This window comes from Abrus precatorius, unplaced genomic scaffold, assembly GCF_003935025.1.
Source record: "Abrus precatorius isolate BTA unplaced genomic scaffold, Abrus_2018 Scaffold2, whole genome shotgun sequence".
Taxonomy (NCBI): domain Eukaryota; kingdom Viridiplantae; phylum Streptophyta; class Magnoliopsida; order Fabales; family Fabaceae; genus Abrus; species Abrus precatorius.
In genome coordinates this window covers 25,730,937-25,753,985 of record NW_020874362.1, presented here as the reverse complement: position 1 = coordinate 25,753,985, position 23,049 = coordinate 25,730,937, and the positions used below count along the sequence as shown (strand labels likewise).

The following is a 23,049-nucleotide window of genomic DNA, read 5'->3' as shown; positions in this document are numbered from 1 at the left end:
TAAGGTATTACTTATGAAATTTAAATTAAAAAATAATTTTTTATAAATGTTTAACATAGTTTTCTACAAGCATTTTTATTTATGATTTTTTTTAAATTATAACTCGAAGCATTAGTTAACAAGAAACTTTATGTTTGATTGAAGGGTTTATACATACTCCACAACTCATTATTTAATTTTATAAAAGAAAAATAGAGATTTCTTATGGCCAAGATATTGTACACCTTTTTTAGTATATGTTTAAAAAAAAGCATGCATGATTAAGTAACCTGGTCTAATATTCAAGTGCAGATGTGAAATAATAAAAGAAAAAAGAAAGAGTAAAAGGGTGGTTGTGTGGAGTGGGGTGAGATTTTGTGGCGGAGAATTGTTGGAGTTGAAGGGTTTGTGGCTGTGAATTGATTGATTGATTCGATGCTTTCTTTCTTCTTTTGAGCAGTGTCTGATTCAAGAGGTGGATCATTGGATCCTCATATTTTCTTTCTCTCTCTCTGTGGTTTCGCTCTATCCTCTCTGTCCTCTGAAACATTTCAGAATGGCATTCACCAATCATTTCCTTGGTAGTGCCATCGATGATGATGGACCCTCTAACTTTTCTCTTCGCATATTCACAGATATTTTCGGATGCCGCTGGGGAATGGGATCATTATTTATTCCACATTTCCCAAATTATTTTGTTTTAAAATTAATATAAACTATTTTGATACTAATTTTTATAATATTTTCTTTTTTTTTAATTAGCAATTGATGTACTGTATATGAATTTGACATATGACAAAACATGTACAGTATTATAAATATTTTAAATAAAGATTAAAGTTTTACTTTAATGATGTATATAATTTTTTATAAATTACTAAAACAAAATTTTAATTTTAATTAAATATAGCATAAAAATATTTATAATATTATACTTAAACTAAGGTCTCATAAAAGAATACAGACAAAATAAAATATTACCTTAAAACGAAGATTGAGAATAAAATATAGATCAATTAAGTAGTTTATTTGAGCAACATTAATGCCGGTTTAATTTACGGTTTGAAAAATATATTTTTTAATTCGTAATAAAATGCTTATTATTATTACTGTTATTATTATTATTTAATAACAACATTACCTGTGATGTGATATATTTAAATATGCAAAATATAATTAATAGGTGATGGTGAGATTAGTTTAATTTTTTTAAAAATTTTATAAAAAATTATAATTAACAATATAATGATTAAACTCAAATTATCACAAAAGTATCGTTACATGTTGTTTGTATATATTCCTCGTATTGTTTCATAAATAATAATAGTGTGGAGGAATCTCAATTTAAGATTGTGCAACATGTCTTATTAATTAAGGGATTAATATATTGAGCCAACAATGAGATTTATTGGTTGATTAATAAAAAATAAACAGTTTAAAGACTTAATCAAGGTAAAAAAATATTAATTTTCATGTGTTCTTTATTAAGATATTTAAAATTATTTTTATTATAAAACAATTTTTTAAATTAAAAGATTATCATACAAAATACATAATAATAAATTAAACCTTACAATTATTTAATTTTAATGATTTGTTTAAAAATAAGAATTTTAGAGGAGAGTAATGTTTTTATTTTAAATAAATATATTTTAATTTAATAAAATTTCAAAATTAAAAATATAAATTAATAGATTAGCATAGATATAATGTATTAGTCGTTTACTCACTATAATAAATTTTATATACTCTTATTAATTGAAAAATAAAAAATATTCCCTTTTCTTTCTCTTCTAAAAATATCTTTCTAAATAACTCTTCAAAATATTTTAACTAGATAATATTATAAGTATGTTACTCTAAAATTTTAAATTATATATAGAAAACATATAAATAGTTTTGTAGTTAGATGTTTCTAGTAATATATAGGGGTTGGATTTGAAAACTTTAAGTTGTTAAATTTACAATTAATAAGTGTTTTGAATGGATGTAATTTCCGTAAGCTCACATTTTTTGATACTTAAGTTATGAGACAAAAGTAGGAGAAAAAAAAATATTTTTGAACCCCACCAAATATTTACACACGTAAACACATTTATATGCATTTATCCTTCTTCTATTTGTTAACAAATTTAGATAAATAACTATTGTTTTTCATTGCATGATACCCACTAATATCATGGTGTTGATAACATTTTAACTTATATCTTGTTTTCCTTTTTTATTGTATTTCCTTTTGCTTTTTCCCTTCTATCCATGACAGTAAACATATCCTTTTTATTTTATCTTTGTGATATCTTCTTGTGTGCATGTGATAAATCCTTACTTCCTTGTCATGTTATTGGCCTCATAGGATTGGTGCTCTATGCTAAAATGTAAGAAATTATGCATTTTTGGGACATTTTGGACCCATCAGAGCTATAATTTTAGCTCGTGATTTTTTTAACGTGGTTGTGCCTAAATCCCACAGGACTTCTATTGAGAGAAATGAAAAAAGAAAAAAAAATCTTGTGCTTCGTCTTTTGTATATTAGATTGACTTTGTGGCTTATTTTGGGCCAATTTTTGGCATATTCTTAACTTAGAGCACTTAGAATATGTGACTAAGTTCCATTCAAATTTGTCTTGAATCATCTTCTGCTCGCTCTAGATTTGGGAGCATCAGACACATACTTTTGGTGATCGATATTGACAACTTAGCTTTCTTGAAGGTTTTAGAAGTGTAAGGGTAAGGAATTAGGAAGATTCAACATCTCTACCACTTGAAAATGGAGCTGTACTTCTTTTTTTCCTGTGTTTTTAACCCTCTGATCGTCTTGTGATTGTAAAGACAAACTTTAGTGTAGGGCCTTATTATTATTATGAAAAATTAAATCCATAATTAACTTTGTGATAAACATTGTGATTTGATCTTTAATCTTCTCAAATTTCAATGTAATATATGTTTTCTTTTATTCGTTTGATACAGCAATAACATTTATTTCTTCCTTAAAAAATCCTTAACCTCATAACCTGTGTCTCGAAGCTAATAGAAACAAGCTAACAGTAGTTTGAAATGAACAAGTAAGAGAGAACAAAGTTAATAAAAACCTCGTTTTACATACGTAAAAGAATTTTTGCGAATGTGAAGACAGCATAGATTTGGCAAAAGAAAAGGGACGTGGATCTGTTGGTAAATGTAGTGTTAATAATGAAGTGACGTCATCACGCTCACTATTTCAGTTTCAACCACAGATTACTTGCTCCATCAGATTACCAAAACGTGCTTATTTGTCTCAGCAGTTTCTACCATTTTCCCACGTCCTGTTTAATGTCGTTTTACATTGCCATTGTCCATTGAATCAAATAGCTTTTTTTTTTTTTTTATATATATTATAATTTTCATAAAAGTTATGTCTACCCACTCTGAATATAACTTGAAACTAATTTTGTTTCATATACCGATTTAACATTCTCAATTAAGTGTTTCGATTTTTTTATTATTGTTATCTAGTTAAACTTATTAATAATTTACATAAGAAATATATGTAATGAGAATATACAATTAGATGTTATATTAACATATCATTGAATATTTAAATAAAAATTAATAATATTAACTAGCTAGTACATATTAAATTACAATATAATTGATTAAGAGTTAAAATCATTTGAATTAGAATAAATTTTATGAAGTATAAATCTAACTTATTCTTAAATTTAAGACTCAAGTTTGTCTTATTTATTTATATTTTTAAATATATAATTTAAACCTTTTAATTTAACTTTAAAACTTATATACAAATCTTTTGTAGTTTAAATTTAATATATTATCATCATTATTATATTATTTATTTTTATTCAACGAGGTTTATAAATATTAATAAAGTTAAAATTATACTTACAATAAAAAAAGTTAAAATTATACTTACAATAAAAAAAGTTAAAATTATACTTTTAGTCTTTTATTTTAATTTAATTATTTAATATTTTAAAGTTTTAATTTAATTATTTGTTTTTTAAATGTAATTTAACATGTCATTTTTTTGTTAATTACATATTTCTTTTTTGTTTCTTTTATCATATACACTTGAAAATGCATTGTTTATTTAACTATTATAATAATTAAGTTAACATCATATCTATTATATATTTTAATACATCAAAATTAAAATTTAAAATTAGTTATCTATTAAATTATATATAATAATAATTTTTAATTATTTAAATAGACGAATTTGATTATCATTCATATAATCAATAGACCCAAAATATATGTTTTTTTAGTTTTTGTTATCCGAATTCAAATATTACTTGTTTAGCCATTTAGGGTTAGGGATAGTCGTGGTTTCGTAGTGAACGCCGTTTATTCAGAAGCTATTGTTATCGTTATGATTGTCATTATTACATATATATATATATAAAATGAACGGAAGGTCCTTTGTTTGTGCCTTGGTGGCTGCGTAGCTAGCAGGGCAGAGAAGAAGAAGAAGCTGCTTCTCGATACAACAGTGCCCTTTTCTTCATTCTTTTGGAAAGGTGCTTCACCTCTCACTTCACTTTCCCTATTGCCTTTTTCTTCTACCTCTTTCTCCAATCAACGCGTATCATATGCTCTCTTATTTACTTCCTGATGAAAACTCTATAATTACAAAATCCCAGATTTGTAAATTTTTTTATTTTAATCATGTTGGATTTAAAGATGCGATTTTGTTTGACCCGTTTGTGTGTTTTGCTGATTAAATTAATAGGTTGGTTAAGGTTCATGCCTGATTCATGTTTGTATCTTTTGGGGGGGGGGGGGGTTGTTAATTTATCTTATTTGGTTCTGAGATTTCAGAGATTGAGTTGTTAGAAATAATTTTGAAAAATACCCAAGATGGTGTAGGCAATCTGAGAAATTTAAGCTGGTTTAGATTTTAGGGGGGGGGGGGGGGGGAAGAAGGAAGAAGCTGTTTTCATGCTAATTCGGGGCTGGGTAAAAAATAAAATTTACAATTCTATAGGTTTTATCTTCAAGTTGGAATCACAATTATATATGTATATTTTTCCATATACATATTGATCAAAGGTGTTTTTTCTCTGGATTGCTGATCCTGTTCGTGTAGTTTTACTATGTTCTGGATGTTACATATCAGATCAACCTTATCTTTGATTCTATTTTATTGACCAGGATTTCATCTCTTATGCTTATCTGTTTCTGGATTCTGCTGGTTGGAAAAGAATTTCTTTCACTCTGGCCGCTGTAACAAACTCGAATTGTTCTCGCACCTCTAGGAGGGTGTGGGGTGATGAAGAGGGAGTGATTTGGCTTTGTGTTTTGCGAAGATCAAAGTCGTCAGACATATGGAGATTGTGCCGTGTTTCAGTGGGCCTGTCTCTTGATTATGGCTAAGGGTGGCTTTTGCTGTGTCCCCAGAAGCACTTTCTAATTTGCTACTGAATCTCATCAAATTTAGTGTCGTTGATTGGGCTTCGGGAAAGTTGATGCACAGTAGATTATAATTGGTATTTGTTTTTCTGCCTTAAAGAAATTTTTTGTTTAGATGTAGCTCTTGACATCATTGCAGCAATGTTTAGGTTTTCTTGTTTCCATGCTAATGTCCAAGGCAACAAGGCAAAGGTGAGCAGAAGATGTATTAATCGTTTAGTATTGCATGGTTGATATGATATCACAAGACTTGTTATGACTTTGTGCTTCTTTCTTCTTTCAGAAAACAGTTCAACCATCGGCCGAAGCAATGGTGAAGTCTTTGCAAGATGGTACCCAAAATCAAGGCTGTAAAGATTCATCTAATCCTACAAGTTCATATTCGTCCCCTTCCAGAGAGCAACACCAGCAAATGAATGTCATTGAGAATCATATTAGCAATTGGGATTCAGTTAAGCGTAGTTGTAGGTCAGAGGATCTGAATAACGAGTCTTCCTTTGAATATGACAGCAAGGTTCACCAAACCAGGTGTCTTAAGAAAAGCCAATCTCTTCAAAGTGGGCTTGACCAAGGTGTAAACGAGGGTGATGAAGATCTGGGGTTGTCTTGTGATGGTTCCAAAAGCCACAATGAGTCATCAATTTCAATTTGCAGAAAGAATCACGATGCCAACCCCATGTATCAGTATGGAAAGAATTCAATTCAAGTCAGTTCAGGTTTTGCAAATGATGGCTCACTTTTTTCAATAGGAAATCCAACGCCTTCAGATAAAGATGCTCCTGAAATTTCTGATACTCCATTATCTGGTGAATTAGCTGGTGACATTGCTGACCAGACTCCTGTTCCTGGTACCCTATCTCTAATAAAGTCACGTTCTTTACCCAATATCGGAGCTTCTATGCTTTCTGCTGGAAAAGATGCTTTTAAACGTGCATCTTCATTGTCAAGGTCTTCTGATGATCTTCCTGCTCTACGCATGAGGCAGAAAGATGTACTCTCTAACGAGTATGATGATCAAATAAGGGGAGATGAAGAAAGAGAGAATGATGTGGGAAAAACTGGAGATGGTCACATGGAGAGTTTCTTTGATGATGGTTTTGATTCTTATCTACTTTCTGGTTCAGCAAAAGATTGGGTAATGCCGATTACAGATGATATAAATGATGTCAAACTTCAAGGAGATTCCTCAGTTGACTGCTTGGGTGAATTTACTAACAAGGATTTTAAGATTAAGCGCATTGAGAATTGGGTAATAGGTCTGCAGCATTGTGGACCACCACTAGAGGAAACAAATGAATTGCCTGATTCTATTGAACCTTTAGTTGATTTTTACACGACAAACAGTGTGACTGGTGCCGCTGTGGATCATAAGGTGTCTCCAGGAATGGAAGCAGCTAAAAGATATATATCTTCTCTGGGTGCTAATGCCACCGCGGCTCAGCTAGCAAACCATGGGCTGGTTGTGATCCCCTTTTTGAGTGCATTTGTGAGTTTAAAAGTGCTTAATTTGGCTGGAAATGCTATCGGTTAGTAACATAATTCATTACTTATAAGCTGTGATGATCTTCCTGTTGTCATGAAACTGATGGGTCTTAATTCAGTTATCTTATTTCCCGAGTTCTTCATTTCAGTGAGGATAACTGCTGGTACTCTTCCTCGAGGACTTCACATGTTGAATTTGTCCAGAAACAAGATATCCACTATAGAAGGATTACGTGAACTTACACGGCTTCGTGTCCTAGACCTCAGTTACAACCGTATATTAAGAATTGGACATGGTAAAGCATATTCTGGGTTACATCTCCAAGTTTCTTGTTTATAATATAATAATTTTTTATGCCATTGTCTATTGACACCCAAATGTTGATTGCTAATATTCTCCATTTTGTCCTTTGTTCCTCATTTGCAAAAGGCCTTGCATCATGCTCATCTCTGAAGGAGCTGTACCTGGCTGGCAACAAGATCAGCGAAGTAGAGGGTCTGCACCGGCTCTTGAAACTAAGTATCCTGGATCTGCGTTTCAACAAACTTTCAACTGCCAAATGTCTTGGCCAACTTGCAGCCAACTATAATTCCTTGCAAGCTATCAACTTGGAAGGTAATCCAGCCCAGAAAAATGTTGGAGATGACCAAATGAAGAAATATCTGCAAGGCCTTCTTCCCCATCTTGTCTACTACAATCGGCAGTCCATCAAGGCGAGCACTTCGAAGGACGGAGCAGAGCGTTCATTTCGTTTTGGAATGAATTCCCATCTGGTTGATCGCAGCCTCAGGGCGGATCGCAAGACCACAAGGAAGGGTAGCCATGGTGTTGCAGCCACACGGAGGCCATCAAACACTTCTGCTTATGCTCGAAAAAGTGTGGACTCGCAGAAACTGTCCAGAGGCAAGCAAGGCCTCCTGCCACCAACTAGAACCAAAGTATCATCCCAAAGTCGCCCTCATTTTGATGCTCCCACCAAAGCATTGAACTTGACATCAGAGCGCTCCATGCGTAAGAGTCGCAGTGAGGGAACTCTTGGAGTTCTGTGAGAAGCTGTTCCATAGTAAATTCATTCGTTTACTGCCTGTGTTTCCTTATGCATTTATTTACTTCTGGTTTTTTGAATTCAGGTCATGTTTTCTGTTAGCACCTTTTCTTGTTTTATATTTGTTCCTGCGCTAGATTTTGATAAATTGATTTTGGCTTGTATGCCCAATAAGCTGCTTTATGCTATACTACATTATTTCTATTTCATTATTGGTTGTGTTTTCAGTAAGTTCAAAACATCACTTTCAATTTTTCTAAAGAGCAAGTTTGGTGCAAATTATGTATATTTCATCTTTGGAAGGATAGTTGTCACTTTCATAATTTTATTATGTGGGGCTGTCTAATTGACCCCAAGCGGAAATGGGATTACACAACTGCGTCTATCTTTTTTCTCTTTTTTTTCATTTAAGCTAAATTAAAATAATAATTTTTACAATAAATTTTCATGTGAAATAATTAATTTTTTTGCCAAAAATGTTTGAAAATGATTTAATGATAAACATAGGTTTTATTTTTTAAGTAATATTTTAAGAATATCAGTCAATGAGGTCATAAATAATATTTTTTTAATTAAAATTTACTTTGGATATGTTTTGGAATTATAGTAAAAGAGCGTAAATACTTTCCATATTTTATTTTTTTGACTATTTCTTTTAAGGTTTTACACGGGAGAGATTACAACGGTAATACTATAAATTTTATAAAATAATGTTGATTTTTTGTTATGTCCTTTATTGATATTAAAGATAAAATTATAAAAAATAATAATTATTTATTGATTTTATAAATGATATTAATAAATAAATTATTAAAGTGTTAGTAAAAAAAATAAAGTAATAACCTAAATAAATGCATAATTTTATTACTCTAATTTTTTATAAAAAATAAAAGATTAAATCACTAGAATAAATAAAAAACTTATTAACTCAGTTATATTTTTTTATAAATCTAAATTTTATAAAACTTCTGCTTAACGAACACATAATCTGCAGATGTATAGTCGCAACCAAAACACAAATGTGAAACATTCATAACATAAGGATTGGATTCAAAGTTGTGAATAACAGGAACAATTTTAATTTTTTTTTTAATTTTCATTCGATTTAATTCAAATTTTACCTAGGTCGTGCAAATTGCGTATTATTCGGATTAACCTCCTGACGATACAATTCCAACTATTTCTCTTTTCTTCCTCCGACACTATGAATTCATGGGATTAGTAAAATGGTTAATTTAAAAACAAAAAAATAAAATAAAAATAAGAATAAGCGTGTTATGACTAATTACTTATATTTAAATAAAAAATAGCACTATCCTTATTTCATTAATATATATTAATGTAAATTTATAAATATAATATATATTTTTCTCTTGTATTTATCTTCTTTCCCCTGTAACAAACTGGTTAAATCAGAACCTTTCCTCCATTTTGAAATTGACCGCGAAAACAAAGAGAGTACAAAGGAAATGACAAATGGCGCGAAGGAAGGAAAATCCAAAAGCGGAAGCGTTTCGAATTTCCAGTGTGAAGAGTGAAGAAGGAAAATGGAGATGGGTTTGATATCGGTAGATAGCTGGGCAGAGGGAAGCCAGTTATACTTCCTCACACACCTCCACTCCGACCACACCCACGGCCTCTCTTCCACGTGGTCCCACGCGCCACTCTTCTGCTCCCCCCTCACCGCCAAACTCATCCCTTCCAAGTTCCCACGCTTCGACCTCTCCCTCCTCCGCATCCTCCAACCTAACACCCCTTACACCCTCTCTCTCTCCTCCCCCTCTCCCACTACCCTCCACGTCACCGCCATCAACGCCTGTCACTGCCCCGGTCGGTAACCTTATCCTTCCCCCAACCCAACCCAACCGTTCTGTTATGTTTCTTAATTTCCCTTTCCGTGCCAACAGGTTCCATCATGTTACTCTTTCGCGGCGAGTTCGGTTGCGTGCTTCACACCGGCGACTTCCGCTGGGAACCAAACTGTGAGAAAGCGAGTGAGGCCAGGCGCGTGCTTCGCCACGCCCTCCAGGATGTTCCCGGGGTCGACGTGCTTTACCTCGATAATACCTATTCTAACCCTATCTACGACTTTCCCCCTCGCCATGTTGCTGCTCTGCAGGTTGTACTTCAACTTTTATCACTGTCATCCAAACAAACTTTTTTTTTTTAATTTAGATTGGTGTATGATTCAGGTTATTGATATAATTTCGTCGCATCCTGACCATGACATCATCATTGGGATTAACACTTTGGGAAAGGAAGATCTATTGATTGAAATTTCCCGCGTGCTTCAAATTAAGGTCTCTTCACAAGCAATTTGGTGTGATTTAATCATGGATTTATGTTTATTTCAATGCTAGTGTTATAGCTAGTGTTTTTCAACGCATTTAAAAATACAGACTTGTTAAAATTAAAGCATATGTGCATAATTAGCTGTGTTACTATGTTACTCTCGTTCCAAATTTTGCTTAAATTTGGTTATTAATGTTTGGGGTTACAATTCTAAGTAATGGTTTGATTTTTCACTGCTTTGCTTGTTTTTCAATTGAAGATTTGGGTGTGGCCAGAGCGCTTGCGGACAATGCATCTTCTTGGTTTTAATGATATTTTCACGACGAACACGTCTCTTACTAGAGTAAGAGCTGTTCCTCAATATAGCTTCAGCGTTGAAACTTTAGAGGCGCTTAATGCAATGCGCCCAACTATAGGTATCATGCCATCGGGTCTTCCGTGGATAAAGAGATCCCTTCAAAACAATGAGCTTCTTTCTGGTTCCTTTTTGACGTCTCGTTATAAGAGAGGTAAATGGAGTGAAAATAGTGAGGAGGCTCAGATTGATAAGCAAATGGGAAATGTAGGATCATCACCCGAGAAAATTCACCAGTATATGTATTCAGTTCCTTACTCTGACCACTCTAATTTTGAGGAGATAGAGGATTTTATAAAGCTTGTTCGACCTACAAGCTTGAAGGGTATCGTGTCTTCTTCATCATGCTATATTGAACCCATGTACTATTTTGGTCGACTCTGTCGAGTTAACAACCATTCAACGCAACAGTTGCAGAACAGGTATAAAAGGAAAGAAAGCAGCCCTAGAACTTCATTTGGAGGGACTAATGTTGAGTCAGATGGAGGCAGACGGAAGGTTTTGAAGGGTAAATTTTCTGGTGTTCGTGTGAGCAGGTTTAGTATATTGAGAAGAAAGCACCGTGGAGCGAAGATTCAGAAAGATAACAGTCCTGATCAAGACTGATAATGTTTGGAAATTAAGTGACTTAAGTGATGAATTATGATGCATGATGTTCTGCGCTGCTCTTGAAATCCATGGTGCAAGATATGATCTGCCAATTCGACAATTTCCCAACCCAGGTCAAGATTTTTTCTTTCAATTTTACATTATAAATATTGGTTCATAGAAAGGTTAGATGATCATCAACATGCAATTGGATGAGCTTTTCTATTCCTCTTGGAATGCAATGTGCATTTGGCAACGCAAAATTTGGCTTGTGGCAGAGGAATTTTTTCTTGAATTTGCCGTACTTATTTGTTGATAACTTCATATGGGCTTTCCAAAGTGTGTAAATACTAGAAAATGTATGCTGCATATTGATTGCGTGAGTTAAACTACTTTCTCCCAAAGCTTTCTTCCTAAACGTCTAGAAATGTAATTTGAATACAAGTTATACTCAAACATTTATTAGATAATATATATTGGGTAATTACTTGTTATGAGATATGATTCAGTATGCATAGATCCTTAAAATTTGACGACATATCGGTATTAGATTTCTAAAGAACTTGAGCAAATAAATTTTACAAGTAATCAACAATTTTAAATTTATAAAATGAGAAATGTTAGTTGCACTTCATTTTTGTAAATTTTATAAGAGGAAAGAGATAATTTTTTTTTTATATAAATGATATAAATCCTATAACATTCGTTGTATTCAATTATTTTACCCACGTAACACTATGTGGCAATTGTCTTCGCTGTTTTTTATTTTTGGAAATATTTTTTGCTTTGTTATGATATAAGACAACTACTATAAGTATCCAATGTTAATTAAGTCTTCAATTTTAAATTAATAATAAAATGAATTGATAATTAGCATCAAATTAATAATTACTAAAATCAATATTATATTAACGGCAAAGGATAATGTGTTGCGTATGAATCGTATGGAGCAGCACAGCTGGTGGAACCGTTTGACATGACCACATCTATTTTGCTAACCATGCACAAATGTCAATTGTGCAGGTGAACGCGTGTTATCGTGTTGTGTTGGCGAGTGCCCCAAGTGTTAAGAGTAATTATGGTTCGTGGCACTCATTTAATATCCACTGATTTGCAAGGCCAAATTTATAAAAGATTTCTTCGAAAGTGGAAATGTTTATGCGGCGGAACCGTATAGTCTGCAAATGCAAAACGATAGCTTGACCTTATATTTGAGGTGAGTGTTTTGCACTCTTAAAAAAGCGATGCAATTTGGCTATGATTAATGGATATTGTTATAAGGTGACGGGTGGAATGGAACACGTTTATTATCAGCCAATCTGAAATAGCCGAGCAGAACATCCCAATTCATCATGCATGTCAAATACATTTGATCATAATGGATTATGTTGTGCATTTGAAATTCGTTACGATGAACCAAATGGTAATGAATTTTGTCCTTATTTTTGTAATTTCTTGGATTATTGGGTTTGCACTGCAACAAGGAGGGAACGATAGTATAATGTAGAGCAATTTTAGACCATAGTACCCGTGTAATCAACGATAGTATACTAAGGAAGGTGCATTGTTGGTTTCGTAGCTTAGCAGGGTAGCAGCGAATCATTTTATATCTCAAGTCTTGAACAAACAAAATAAATTTTTTTAGTGTTTTTATTTTGCGCATTACCTCCATTTCTCTTCTATCTTATTTTTCTGTCTCTGTTACGACATATCAACGATCACATTTTTTTTTTCTCTCTCTTCTTATCTCTCACTAAGTATATGCATCATACCTATATAACCACCATTTTCCAAATTTTAATCATATACTGTACTTCATAAATGGACAATCGTATGCTCTGGATAGTGCGTATATATCAATTTGAAGAAATTAATGATCATCTCTATTTATTTTTGTTGCTTGAGTCTACTAGTTTTAAGAGAATATGTTAAACTCTGGCGGTTTGAAGAGCCAAACTATTCTTGAACCTCTAGGAGGTTGTGGGATGACGGAGATAGAGTAATTGTGCTTGTGTTTTACAATCATTAAGCTCATCAGAGATAGAGATTGTAGTCGTTTGATTAGGCTAAGGTTGTCCCCAGAAACTCTTCCTAGTTTGCCACTGATCGAATCTCAGCAAATTCAAGGCCTTTGACTAGGCTTGAGGAAAATTGATGAGCTGTATATAGATTCTCATTGCTGCAATGTTTCGCTTTTCTTGTTTCCATGCTCATGTCAAGAACAACAAGCCAAAGGTATGCACAAGAAGCATATGCAGCACAAGAGGTTGAGTGTAAATTGGTTCCTGTCATGTGACTTAGTGCCTTTATTTCAATCAGAAAACAGTCGAAACTTCTGCTGACGAAATGGTGAAGAAGGCTTCGCATGATGGTGCTCAGAATCAAGTGTCTAAAGATTCATCTATCCTTTCAACCTCTGAGTGTCAAGTCAGTTCAGGTCATGCAAATGATGGCTCAGCTTTTATAGTAGGAGATTCAATGACTTCAGATAAAGATGCCCAAAAAACTCTTTATACTCCATTATCTAGCGAGTTAGCTTCTGAGTTTCTTGATCAAGCTGCTGGTCCCAGTGCCCCATCTTTAATGTAAGTCACATTCTTTACCCAAAGCCATAACTTCTACACTTTCTTCAGGGAAGTGTGCTTTTAAACATGCATGCATCTATAATGCCAAGAGCTTGTGACATGCTTTAGGCATGAATGATGAAACAGAAAGAGGTAGCATCATCAATGGGTCTGATGATCAAATCAGGGGAGATCAAGAAGTGAAAAACATGGGTAAAATTGAATTCTTGAATATATTGGTTATTTGATCCTTTAGTTTATGCTAACAACATAGATGGTGTGGCAACTAACAGGGAAGATCATAGGGTCACCACAGGAATGGAAGCTGCTAAAAGATATATATCCTCTCTTAGTGCTAATGCCACTGAAGCTCAGCTGCCAAATCATGGATTGCTTGTGATCCCTCTCTTTAACACGTTTGAGAGTCTAAAGATTCTCAACTTGTCTGGAAATGCTATTGGTTCGTAATATAATTTATATGTTCATTACTTTTGAGTTTTGACTTGCTTCATTGTTGTGATATAACTCATGTAACAAAATTCTGTTTTCCAGTGAGGATACCTGCAGGTGCTCTTCCTCCACGACTTCACTCTTTGAATTTGTCCAAAAACAATATCTTCATCATAGAGGGATTGCGTAAACTTACACGGCTTCGTGTCCTAGACCTCAGTTACAACCGTATAAGAAGAATCGGACACGGTAAGAAAAATGAACTATGATATTTATACACCTAAGCAGTATTATCACCTTTCTTTCACTTAATTTTTCTCTCGATTTCTTTTTTCTCTTTTCCTTTTACATTACATTATTTATCATATTCAAAGATTTCACAGTTAGTGAGTGCATGAATATCATTTTCAGCAAGGCAAATTATGCATGGCATCTAAAGTTTCTTATTTGAAACGTTTTGTATGGACAATGTTAGGGGTGTGTACACCTAGAGAGATATAGAAATAAAAGAGAAAAAAGTGATGAATGCGAAAGATGAAATGGTGTAAAAGACAGAGATAGAGAAAGATGAGAGGTGCTAAATGGGTGTAGACACTGTTTAAGTGTTTATGAATCAAACTTTTCATTTTATGAGAATCATTTTTAATGTCATAGGATTCACTTTCAAATGTTGATTTCTGATTCCCTTTTTCTATTCTTGTTTTTCTTTTTCTCATTTGCAAAGGCCTTGCATCCTGTTATTCTCTGAAGGAGCTGTACCTGGCTGGGAACAAGATCAGTGAAGTAGAGGGTCTCCACCGCCTCTTGAAACTAAGTATTCTTGATATCCGTTTCAATGAAATTTCATCAGCCAAATGCTTAGGCCAACTTGTAGCTAACTACAATTCATTGCAAGCTATCAGTTTGGATGGGAACCCAACCCACAACAGTGTAGAAGATGAACAATTGAAGAAATATCTAAAAGTCATTCTTCCCCATCTTGTATACTATAATGGGCACCCCATCAAAGTGAACACTTTGAAGGATGCTGCAGATGAATCAGTTCAGTTTAGCATGAATTCATATCAATTTGATCGTGTCCTTAGATTAGATAATAAGACCATAAAAAAGGCCAACCAAGGTGTTGTAGCTGCTCAGAGGCCATCAACAACTTCCACTCGTGCTCGCAGAGATCAAACAGTGAACTCTTCAAAACTTTCTAAGGGTAAGCATAATAACACTGACCTACTACCACCATCTGAAGCTGAAGTATCAATCCGAAGTCGGTATTATAGGAGGTTATTTTGGTTTCCTTTATTAATTTGAGGGTACATGTTAATAATATGTTTTTGATTATGCTTATGCTTTGTTAAATTAAAGTGATTGGATCACATGGAAAAATATATAATAATCGTACCTTCAGAAAATGAAATAATGCTAGAGAAGAGAAACCTTCATCTCCAGAGTTCTCTATTTGCAAGGATGGTAGACTGGCACTGTGATCAAGAAGTCTTAGACGTTTTTGAGAGGATACTCCATTGTAAATTGATTCGTTACACTGCTTTTTCATAGTATTCATTTCATGTTTCATTAGTACTATCATTTTATTCCTTTTTCTAGTTTGGTATTTTTCATTAAATTGGCTTTCTAGTTCTTTAAGCTCAATAATGAACTTTCAGGGATTCAGTTTAATGTATTTCTTTTTACACTGTTGACGCTTTTTAAATTATAGGTCGTTCAAGAGCATAAACAATAACATGCTTTTTCTTAACTTCTACAAGCCCATCAGTTGTCACATCTATTCATACATGATGTTACTATTTTTTTTTTTGAGCAATAATGTTATTATGTTTTAATTCTCAAATAAAAATCCAATCATTTTCCATTATTGGTAGTGACTTTTTTTTTTTTTTTTTGAGTTTTATTATTATGTAAGTATATTATTTTTAAAATTATATATTTAAATTTTATTTTTTTGCTCAATAAAATTTCTTAGTTTTTTTAAATGGAAAGATTAAAATTAATTAATTTTTACATGAAATAAAACATTTTTTTAATGTAAGATTCACACTTCTTTTCCTTTTATTGGTTTTTAATGTTTGGTTACATCTTATATTTTGAATAATTGCAACTCAACTGTTAATAATTATTGATTATTCTTTCGGTTTTTTCTTTAATGTTCAAAGTTTAATAAAAAAAAATATTTGATATTTTAATTTTTATAAAATGTTTTTATTTATTTTTTTAATTTGTCTTATTTATTAAGTATTTTTGAAATTTTTTAAATCAAATACACATTAATTAATAAGGATAATACTAAACAAATAATTATTTCTTAATTTCATAAAATGTTGATGAAAAATAAACATAATAAAAATTTTAAAACATTAAAAGAAAAAGAAACGAAGAGAATATTTAACTACTAGAAAAGTAGTGATTATTGTTGTGTATTCGATTTAACCAAGTTGTCAAACTTTACCTGAAAATTTGTATTGAGGTTAAAAAGCCAAAGCAAACCGCAAGTAGTATTCACACTTGGAAGGGGTCAGCAGTAGGTTGCAACACGCCTTAGGCAAACGAAATCTAATTTTAATTTAACAATTATTCTAATCTCTCAAATTATAAACGTAAACAATTTTAATCTTGTTTTCTATAATTTATATTTCATATTTTAAGTAGTTGTAATTTTAACTTTAAATTTATAAAATTGTGGTTCATATTTTATTTTATTTATAATCTTAATTTCATAAAACCATTTTATCTTTGCGTGCTAAGTCTGTTTTAATCACCAAGTAAAAATATGCAATAGGCTCTTAATATGTAAAGCACGTGTGTTTAGGTTTAGAGACGTAGCTCATATATTTATAATGTTTAGGTTTAGTTGTTGAATAAAATTTACTAAATTATAAATTTATTTCTAACATTCCTCTTTTTCCTCATGGGATGCTAAAGAATGAACTTTACCTTAATGGCCTTGACCTCAAAGTGTAATAGGCTTAAATAATTAAGTGGATCACTCTCAGACTATTATGACTCGTATGAATCGATTATCGATCCATTTTTATAAATTGTTCAAGTAATGTATTTAGTGGCAACCCACATTTAAATTTTTTTATATCACTCTAAAATATCTAGTTTCACTCTTTTTAAGTAATTTTATATAAAACAATGCTACTTTTATGAGTTGATTAAATTAGTGATATTTATGTTTTAATAAAAATAAATAAATGAGAAGTGGTAATAGATATTTTGAAGTGACAATAAAACACTCTTTAACTTTATTTATTATGAGTGAACAAAAAAAAAACACAATAAATGTTTCTATAAAAATTATAAATTATCTTATAAAAAGGACTGTTAAAATCTTAAAAAATGTGCCTTACAAAATAAAAAGGAAAGAAAAACAAGTATAGTGTTTGCTTCTATATAATTTGTCCATTTAATCACATATGGTGGATATCTTATATATCTCACATAAAAGAAAATAAAAACAATGGAAAATGCTATTTCAATAATTCCGAAAGCGTAAAGCGATTTTGATCAGGAATTAGAACCTTACCATGATTGTGAATTCAACGTTATTATGTATCAAATGCTTATGTTGACTCATTCATTCTCGTAAGAAAGAGAACCGTGGACCGTTGACTATTCAAAGGAAAATGTACAATTCAGATCCTTGTGGCAGCTGATACTCTATCCTTCACCCGTAAAAAAATCTTAACCATAAATTTATATCTAAGGATTTATAAAATTAAGTTAAACGAAGTAATGAATAATCAATCTAATTTTTACAGTGATCAGTATATATAGTTGTGAAATTGATTAATTTACGTCTCGAATTGGTCAAAATAAATTTCACTGGAAAAAAGATGAAAAGAGAGCTGAAGAATGGTATCCATCTTCTGGTATATGACTTTGAAAATTGAAACAGCATGGACTTATGTGCGAACGTCCAAACAAGGCATTAGAATCATTTCCATTCGCAATTGAATTATCTAAACTTTACACATTACGTAATGTGAGTGTCATACATGTCCTGGATACCACTCCCGTGTAAATGCTCCAAAATGTCAACTTGGAAACGGCAAAGGACAAAGTGAGAATAAGCATTTGGAAAGAGGGAGGGCATTAAATTAAGTCGTATATTAATCATAATTCATGTGAAGTGGGATATTGATAATCAACAGAAATAAATTTAAAAAGCTACTATTTGACTTTTCGCCGAATAATTGGACTCGACCACAGGCTGTGTTTGTTGCACCTTCATGCAAATGACCAAAATGCACCACATCGAAATTTATTTTTTCTTTTCATTTTTAGCCAATGAATTATATCACTTCCACGCGATTAGTCTATGTATGTTGTCACAAAGCAAGGAATTCATCTATCAATGAGAAAGAAATATAATAACTTCAACACGTGTACATACATGACGGTCATATTCATCTAATACACACACACAACACACTTGGCCTATTAATAATGGCCAAGACCAAGACTAAAAGAACTTCCATTGGCCCAAAATTTCAGGGCTACAATGCAACATTTTCAGGCTAAAAGGGTTCAATCGCCAATTCCAAAAGTATCTATTGACTTTGCTTATCAGAACAAAACAAAACAGAAGCTATTAACTTCTTCCTTCTGACACGACCAAGTCATTGGTTGGACCCGTTCCTATGTTCATTCCCCATCAACCACATAATATCTAAAGGTTCTGTGGAAGTTGCAGGGTGGAGCCAAAGCCAAGCCACAACATGAAGAAAAAACCACAGTTATGGTTGTCTCTCCTCATCACATGCTTCGCTTTCCACACCTACACCTCCCTTGCTGCTTTGACAACCATCTCAGCAAACCAATCTCTTTCTGGGGATCAAACTCTTGTCTCCGAAGGTGGCAGTTTTGAATTGGGTTTCTTCAACAAAGGTAACAAATCTAAATACTACATAGGCATGTGGTACAAAATGGTATCAGAAAGAACATATGTTTGGGTAGCAAATAGAGACAAACCAGTTTCTGATAAGAATTCTGCCAAGTTAACAATATCAGGTGGTAATTTAGTGCTCTTTGACCAGTCTCAAAATCTAGTTTGGTCAACCAATTTAAGTTCTCCTAGCTCAGGTTCTGTGGTAGCTACACTTCTAGATACTGGGAATCTTGTACTAAGTAATAGGCCTAATGCATCAGTATCAGATGCTATGTGGCAGAGTTTTGATCATCCAACAGATACATGGCTTCCTGGTGGCAAAATAAGATTGGATAACAAAACAAAGAAGCCCCAATATCTCACTTCATGGAAGAACAGTGATGATCCTGCCACAGGTTTATTCTCTCTAGAACTAGACCCTAATGGAAGCACTGCATATTTGATTCTTTGGAATAAGTCTGTACAGTATTGGACAAGTGGTGCTTGGAATGGACACATTTTCAGCTTGGTTCCTGAAATGAGGTTAAACTATATATACAATTTTACCTTTCAGTCTAATGAGAATGAGAGCTACTTCACCTACTCCTTATATAATACTTCTCTTATATCCCGTTTTGTGATGGATGTCTCTGGGCAGATCAAACAACTTTCTTGGCTTGAAAATACTCAGCAATGGAATTTGTTTTGGTCACAGCCAAGGCAACAATGTGAAGTTTATGCCTTTTGTGGTGAATTTGGGAGCTGCACTGAGAACTCCATGCCATATTGTAATTGTTTAACTGGGTATGAGCCAAGGTCACAATCTGATTGGGATCTTGGGGATCACTCAGGTGGGTGTGTGAGAAAAACAAAGTTTCAGTGCGAGACCTCAAATCCTTCTAACAAAGACAAGGACAGATTCCTTCCCATTCCCAACATGGCATTGCCTAATCAATCACAGTCTGTGGGAGCTGGGAATGCTGGTGAATGTGAATCAACTTGTTTGAGTAACTGTTCTTGTACTGCATATGCTTATGGCACCACTGGATGCTCAATATGGAATGGTGATCTCTTGAATCTTCAACAGCTTTCTCAAGATGATAGTAGTGGACAGACTTTGTTTCTCAAACTTGCAGCATCTGAGTTTCACGATGATAAAAGCAAAAATGGAATGATAATTGGTGTTGTTGCTGGTGTTGTTGGTGGCATAGTGGTTCTTCTCCTAGTCGTTGTTTTTGTCATGTTGAGGCGCAGAAAGAGATTTATAGGCACTGGAACATCAGTGGAGGGTTCATTGGTGGCATTTGGGTACAGGGATTTGCAAAATGCTACAAAGAATTTCTCAGAGAAACTTGGAGGAGGGGGCTTTGGTTCTGTCTTCAAAGGAACATTGTCTGATTCAAGTGTCATAGCAGTGAAGAAGCTTGAAAGCATTAGCCAAGGTGAGAAACAGTTCAGATCAGAAGTGAGTACAATTGGGACAGTCCAACATGTCAACCTTGTTAGGCTTCGTGGGTTTTGTTCTGAAGGTGCAAGGAAACTGCTTGTTTATGATTACATGCCAAATGGCTCCTTGGATTCCAAACTGTTTAAGGAAGATAACTCCAAGGTGTTGGATTGGAAAATGAGGTACCAAATTGCTCTTGGAACAGCAAGGGGTTTGACTTATCTCCATGAGAAGTGTAGAGACTGTATCATACACTGTGATGTAAAGCCAGAAAACATTCTCCTAGATGCTGATTTTGTTCCAAAGGTGGCAGACTTTGGTCTTGCAAAGCTGGTTGGAAGGGACTTCAGCAGGGTCCTTACTACCATGAGAGGAACAAGAGGGTATCTTGCCCCAGAGTGGATTTCAGGAGTGGCTATCACAGCCAAAGCTGATGTTTACAGCTATGGAATGATGCTTTTTGAGTTTGTGTCAGGTAGGAGAAACTCTGAGCCATCAGAAGATGGACAAGTTAGGTTCTTTCCTACATTGGCTGCAAACATGGTGCACCATGGAGGCAGCAATGTGCTTAGCTTGTTGGACCCTAGGTTGGAGGGAAATGCTGACATTGAAGAGGTCATTAGAGTGATAAAACTTGCTTCTTGGTGTGTGCAAGATGATGAAACTCATAGGCCATCCATGGGTCAGGTAGTTCAAATCCTTGAAGGGGTCTTGGATGTGACTCTGCCTCCAATTCCAAGGTCCCTTCAAGCATTTATTGACAACCATGAGAACATAGTTTTCTTCACTGATACCAGCTCCACACAGAGTTCACAGGTAAAGAGCAATGTATCAACAGGATCCTCTCAAGCCAAAAGCAACATCTCATCCGATGACCCCTTTTCCTCAAGACAAAATTAGGACTTTTTCTTGGTTTCTCTCAATTCTAATGTTACAGTAAATGGTGCCATGTTTTTATTTTGAGGTATGTAATTGTAATGTTATGGTTTGTATCCGGATGAACTATTGTAAGATTTTGGTATATTCAACCAAAATAATGTCATATGATCCTGATATAGCAGCTGTTTCTGTATTTGTGTAAGTGGATGATTTGCTAAATTAGACAATTACAATCATAAACACGGTGCTGCTAAGTTAGGTGCGTTAAGTAATAAATTCTTTACAAACTAATTATTTTTTATACAGTTAATCAATGATGTGTTGATAAGCTTACCGGGACAAGAGGGGGTGTTGGAGCTGCTATATTTGCTTCTAGTTACTGTTGAAGTGTGAGATTCTGTGGACAAATTTTGCAGTATAGTAGTTGCTTATTTTTATTTTTATTTTAATCACAGTAAGGATATTCTCAAATCAACTTTTGCGTTTAACAGACTCTAGTTACTGTTGAAGTGTGAGATTCTGTGGACAAATTTTGCAGTATAGTAGTTGCTTATTTTTATTTTTATTTTTATCACAGTAAGGATATTCTCAAATCAACTTTTGCGTTTAACAGACTCTAAATCTCTCCAAATCACGGACTTGCAAATTTGGACAAGTGTCCTCGTCTTTATTCAAGCTTAGGGAAAGAAACTATGTCCTCAAAAAATGATTGAGACTTTGCAAAAGCAAATCATAAAAGAAAGGGATAAAAACAATGATCTTACATTCTATATATAAAGATGCTACTTTTCATTTACATTTTGATAAAATTGGTTTGATAAGCTGTTAAACATGAGCCACATGTTACTAGAGATACCGGTATCTTCCCAGAAAAGATGTACTCTACAAGAATCTCATATTCTAAAATACCCGAACAAATTAAATACTTAACATGCAAGATCAAGATTCCAATTTCCCTCTAACAATGATAGTTGTTTTGGTCTTAGGACTTGCTGATAAATTTTGAGTATATAATTATATTTTAAGTTTTAATGTATAATCTATTTAAAAGATTCTTTATAAAAATAATAATATATGAATGAATTTCTTTATTGCAATGAATTTGATATGAATTCTTAAAACTTATTAAAAGAGACTTCAGATGAAATTATTAAAGGAAATATGTAGTTGTTATCCTAATTCAATAACATCATATGATCTATGTAGCTGATCTGAGTAGATGGCTCAATCGTATGGGATTTCTCTGCCATAGCAAACCATTCTAAACCCTCATATTAAGGCAAGTTTACGTGTTGGAGTTGCCACAGACACGGATCATGATGAAGTGGTTATGCAAAAGGGAAAGTGTATTCCACTAGAACGACGACATTGTCTTCATCTTATTAGTATAGTATAAAGCATGGTTCTGTATTGCTTTTCCTGCATTACTTTATTTTCTCCTTTTCACGTGAGACAAACTCCAGTGATTGCAAGCCACTTCGCTTTTCCATATTTCTTTCTTTACCAACAAAATCAATAAAGAAATTATGTTTTACCAAAGCCAACGTATTGAAACAATAATTGAAGGCATTCAACCTTGGGCAATGATAGGTGTGATTGACAATTGTATTCAATCACAGCAAGTAATGTACAGATAAGTGAATGTGGTTCGTAAGAAGATTGTAACTCGAAGTACT

The 23,049-nt window shown here is 33.2% G+C and overlaps 4 protein-coding genes across 8 annotated transcripts; all 4 read left to right on the top strand.

Moving 5' to 3' along the window:
- The first annotated feature begins 4,295 nt into the window (after positions 1–4,295).
- On the top strand, positions 4,296–8,311 carry LOC113858058. 5 transcript variants are annotated; one of them, XM_027490485.1, is made up of 6 exons: positions 4,409–4,496; positions 5,131–5,465; positions 5,538–5,580; positions 5,672–6,914; positions 7,020–7,166; positions 7,301–8,191. In XM_027490485.1, the coding sequence occupies exons 4-6, from the start codon at positions 5,699–5,701 to the stop codon at positions 7,918–7,920; spliced, it is 1,983 nt and encodes a 660-aa protein (XP_027346286.1). In that variant the 5' UTR covers positions 4,409–4,496; positions 5,131–5,465; positions 5,538–5,580; positions 5,672–5,698; the 3' UTR covers positions 7,921–8,191. The 5 variants fall into 5 exon arrangements, with proteins under 5 accessions (XP_027346281.1, XP_027346286.1, XP_027346282.1 ...); XM_027490480.1 differs by having other exon boundaries at positions 4,296–4,496; positions 5,131–5,580; positions 7,301–8,311; XM_027490481.1 differs by having other exon boundaries at positions 4,441–4,496; positions 5,066–5,580.
- A 1,152-nt stretch (positions 8,312–9,463) lies between these two features.
- On the top strand, positions 9,464–11,169 carry LOC113859706 (5' exonuclease Apollo). Its single transcript, XM_027492413.1, has 4 exons — positions 9,464–9,746; positions 9,824–10,035; positions 10,109–10,216; positions 10,468–11,169. Exons 1-4 carry the CDS (start codon positions 9,464–9,466, stop codon positions 11,167–11,169), a joined length of 1,305 nt encoding a protein of 434 aa, XP_027348214.1.
- Positions 11,170–13,846: 2,677 nt separating this feature from the next.
- On the top strand, positions 13,847–15,470 carry LOC113859705 (protein phosphatase 1 regulatory subunit SDS22-like). Its single transcript, XM_027492412.1, has 4 exons — positions 13,847–13,928; positions 13,972–14,175; positions 14,268–14,414; positions 14,890–15,470. Exons 1-4 carry the CDS (start codon positions 13,847–13,849, stop codon positions 15,468–15,470), a joined length of 1,014 nt encoding a protein of 337 aa, XP_027348213.1.
- Positions 15,471–18,680: 3,210 nt separating this feature from the next.
- Positions 18,681–21,835, top strand: LOC113857606 (G-type lectin S-receptor-like serine/threonine-protein kinase At2g19130). Its single transcript, XM_027489678.1, has one exon. The coding sequence runs from the start codon at positions 18,899–18,901 to the stop codon at positions 21,392–21,394; it is 2,496 nt and encodes an 831-aa protein (XP_027345479.1). The 5' UTR covers positions 18,681–18,898; the 3' UTR covers positions 21,395–21,835.
- The last annotated feature ends 1,214 nt before the right edge of the window (positions 21,836–23,049 follow it).

Bases quoted from the DNA above. Each gene is read 5' to 3' on its own strand.
- LOC113858058 (XM_027490480.1), top strand. From the start codon at position 5,530: ATGTTTAGGTTTTCTTGTTTCCATGCTAATGTCCAAGGCAACAAGGCA. The intron at 6,915-7,019 runs GTTAGTAACATA...TCTTCATTTCAG, and splicing joins TTTGGCTGGAAATGCTATCG to TGAGGATAACTGCTGGTACT. The intron at 7,167-7,300 runs GTAAAGCATATT...CATTTGCAAAAG, and splicing joins TATATTAAGAATTGGACATG to GCCTTGCATCATGCTCATCT.
- LOC113859705 (XM_027492412.1), top strand. From the start codon at position 13,847: ATGAATGATGAAACAGAAAGAGGTAGCATCATCAATGGGTCTGATGAT. The intron at 13,929-13,971 runs GTAAAATTGAAT...TTGATCCTTTAG, and splicing joins TCAAGAAGTGAAAAACATGG to TTTATGCTAACAACATAGAT. The intron at 14,415-14,889 runs GTAAGAAAAATG...TCATTTGCAAAG, and splicing joins TATAAGAAGAATCGGACACG to GCCTTGCATCCTGTTATTCT.
- LOC113859706 (XM_027492413.1), top strand. From the start codon at position 9,464: ATGGAGATGGGTTTGATATCGGTAGATAGCTGGGCAGAGGGAAGCCAG. The intron at 10,036-10,108 runs GTTGTACTTCAA...TGTATGATTCAG, and splicing joins GCCATGTTGCTGCTCTGCAG to GTTATTGATATAATTTCGTC. The intron at 10,217-10,467 runs GTCTCTTCACAA...TTTCAATTGAAG, and splicing joins CCCGCGTGCTTCAAATTAAG to ATTTGGGTGTGGCCAGAGCG.
- LOC113857606 (XM_027489678.1), top strand. From the start codon at position 18,899: ATGAAGAAAAAACCACAGTTATGGTTGTCTCTCCTCATCACATGCTTC.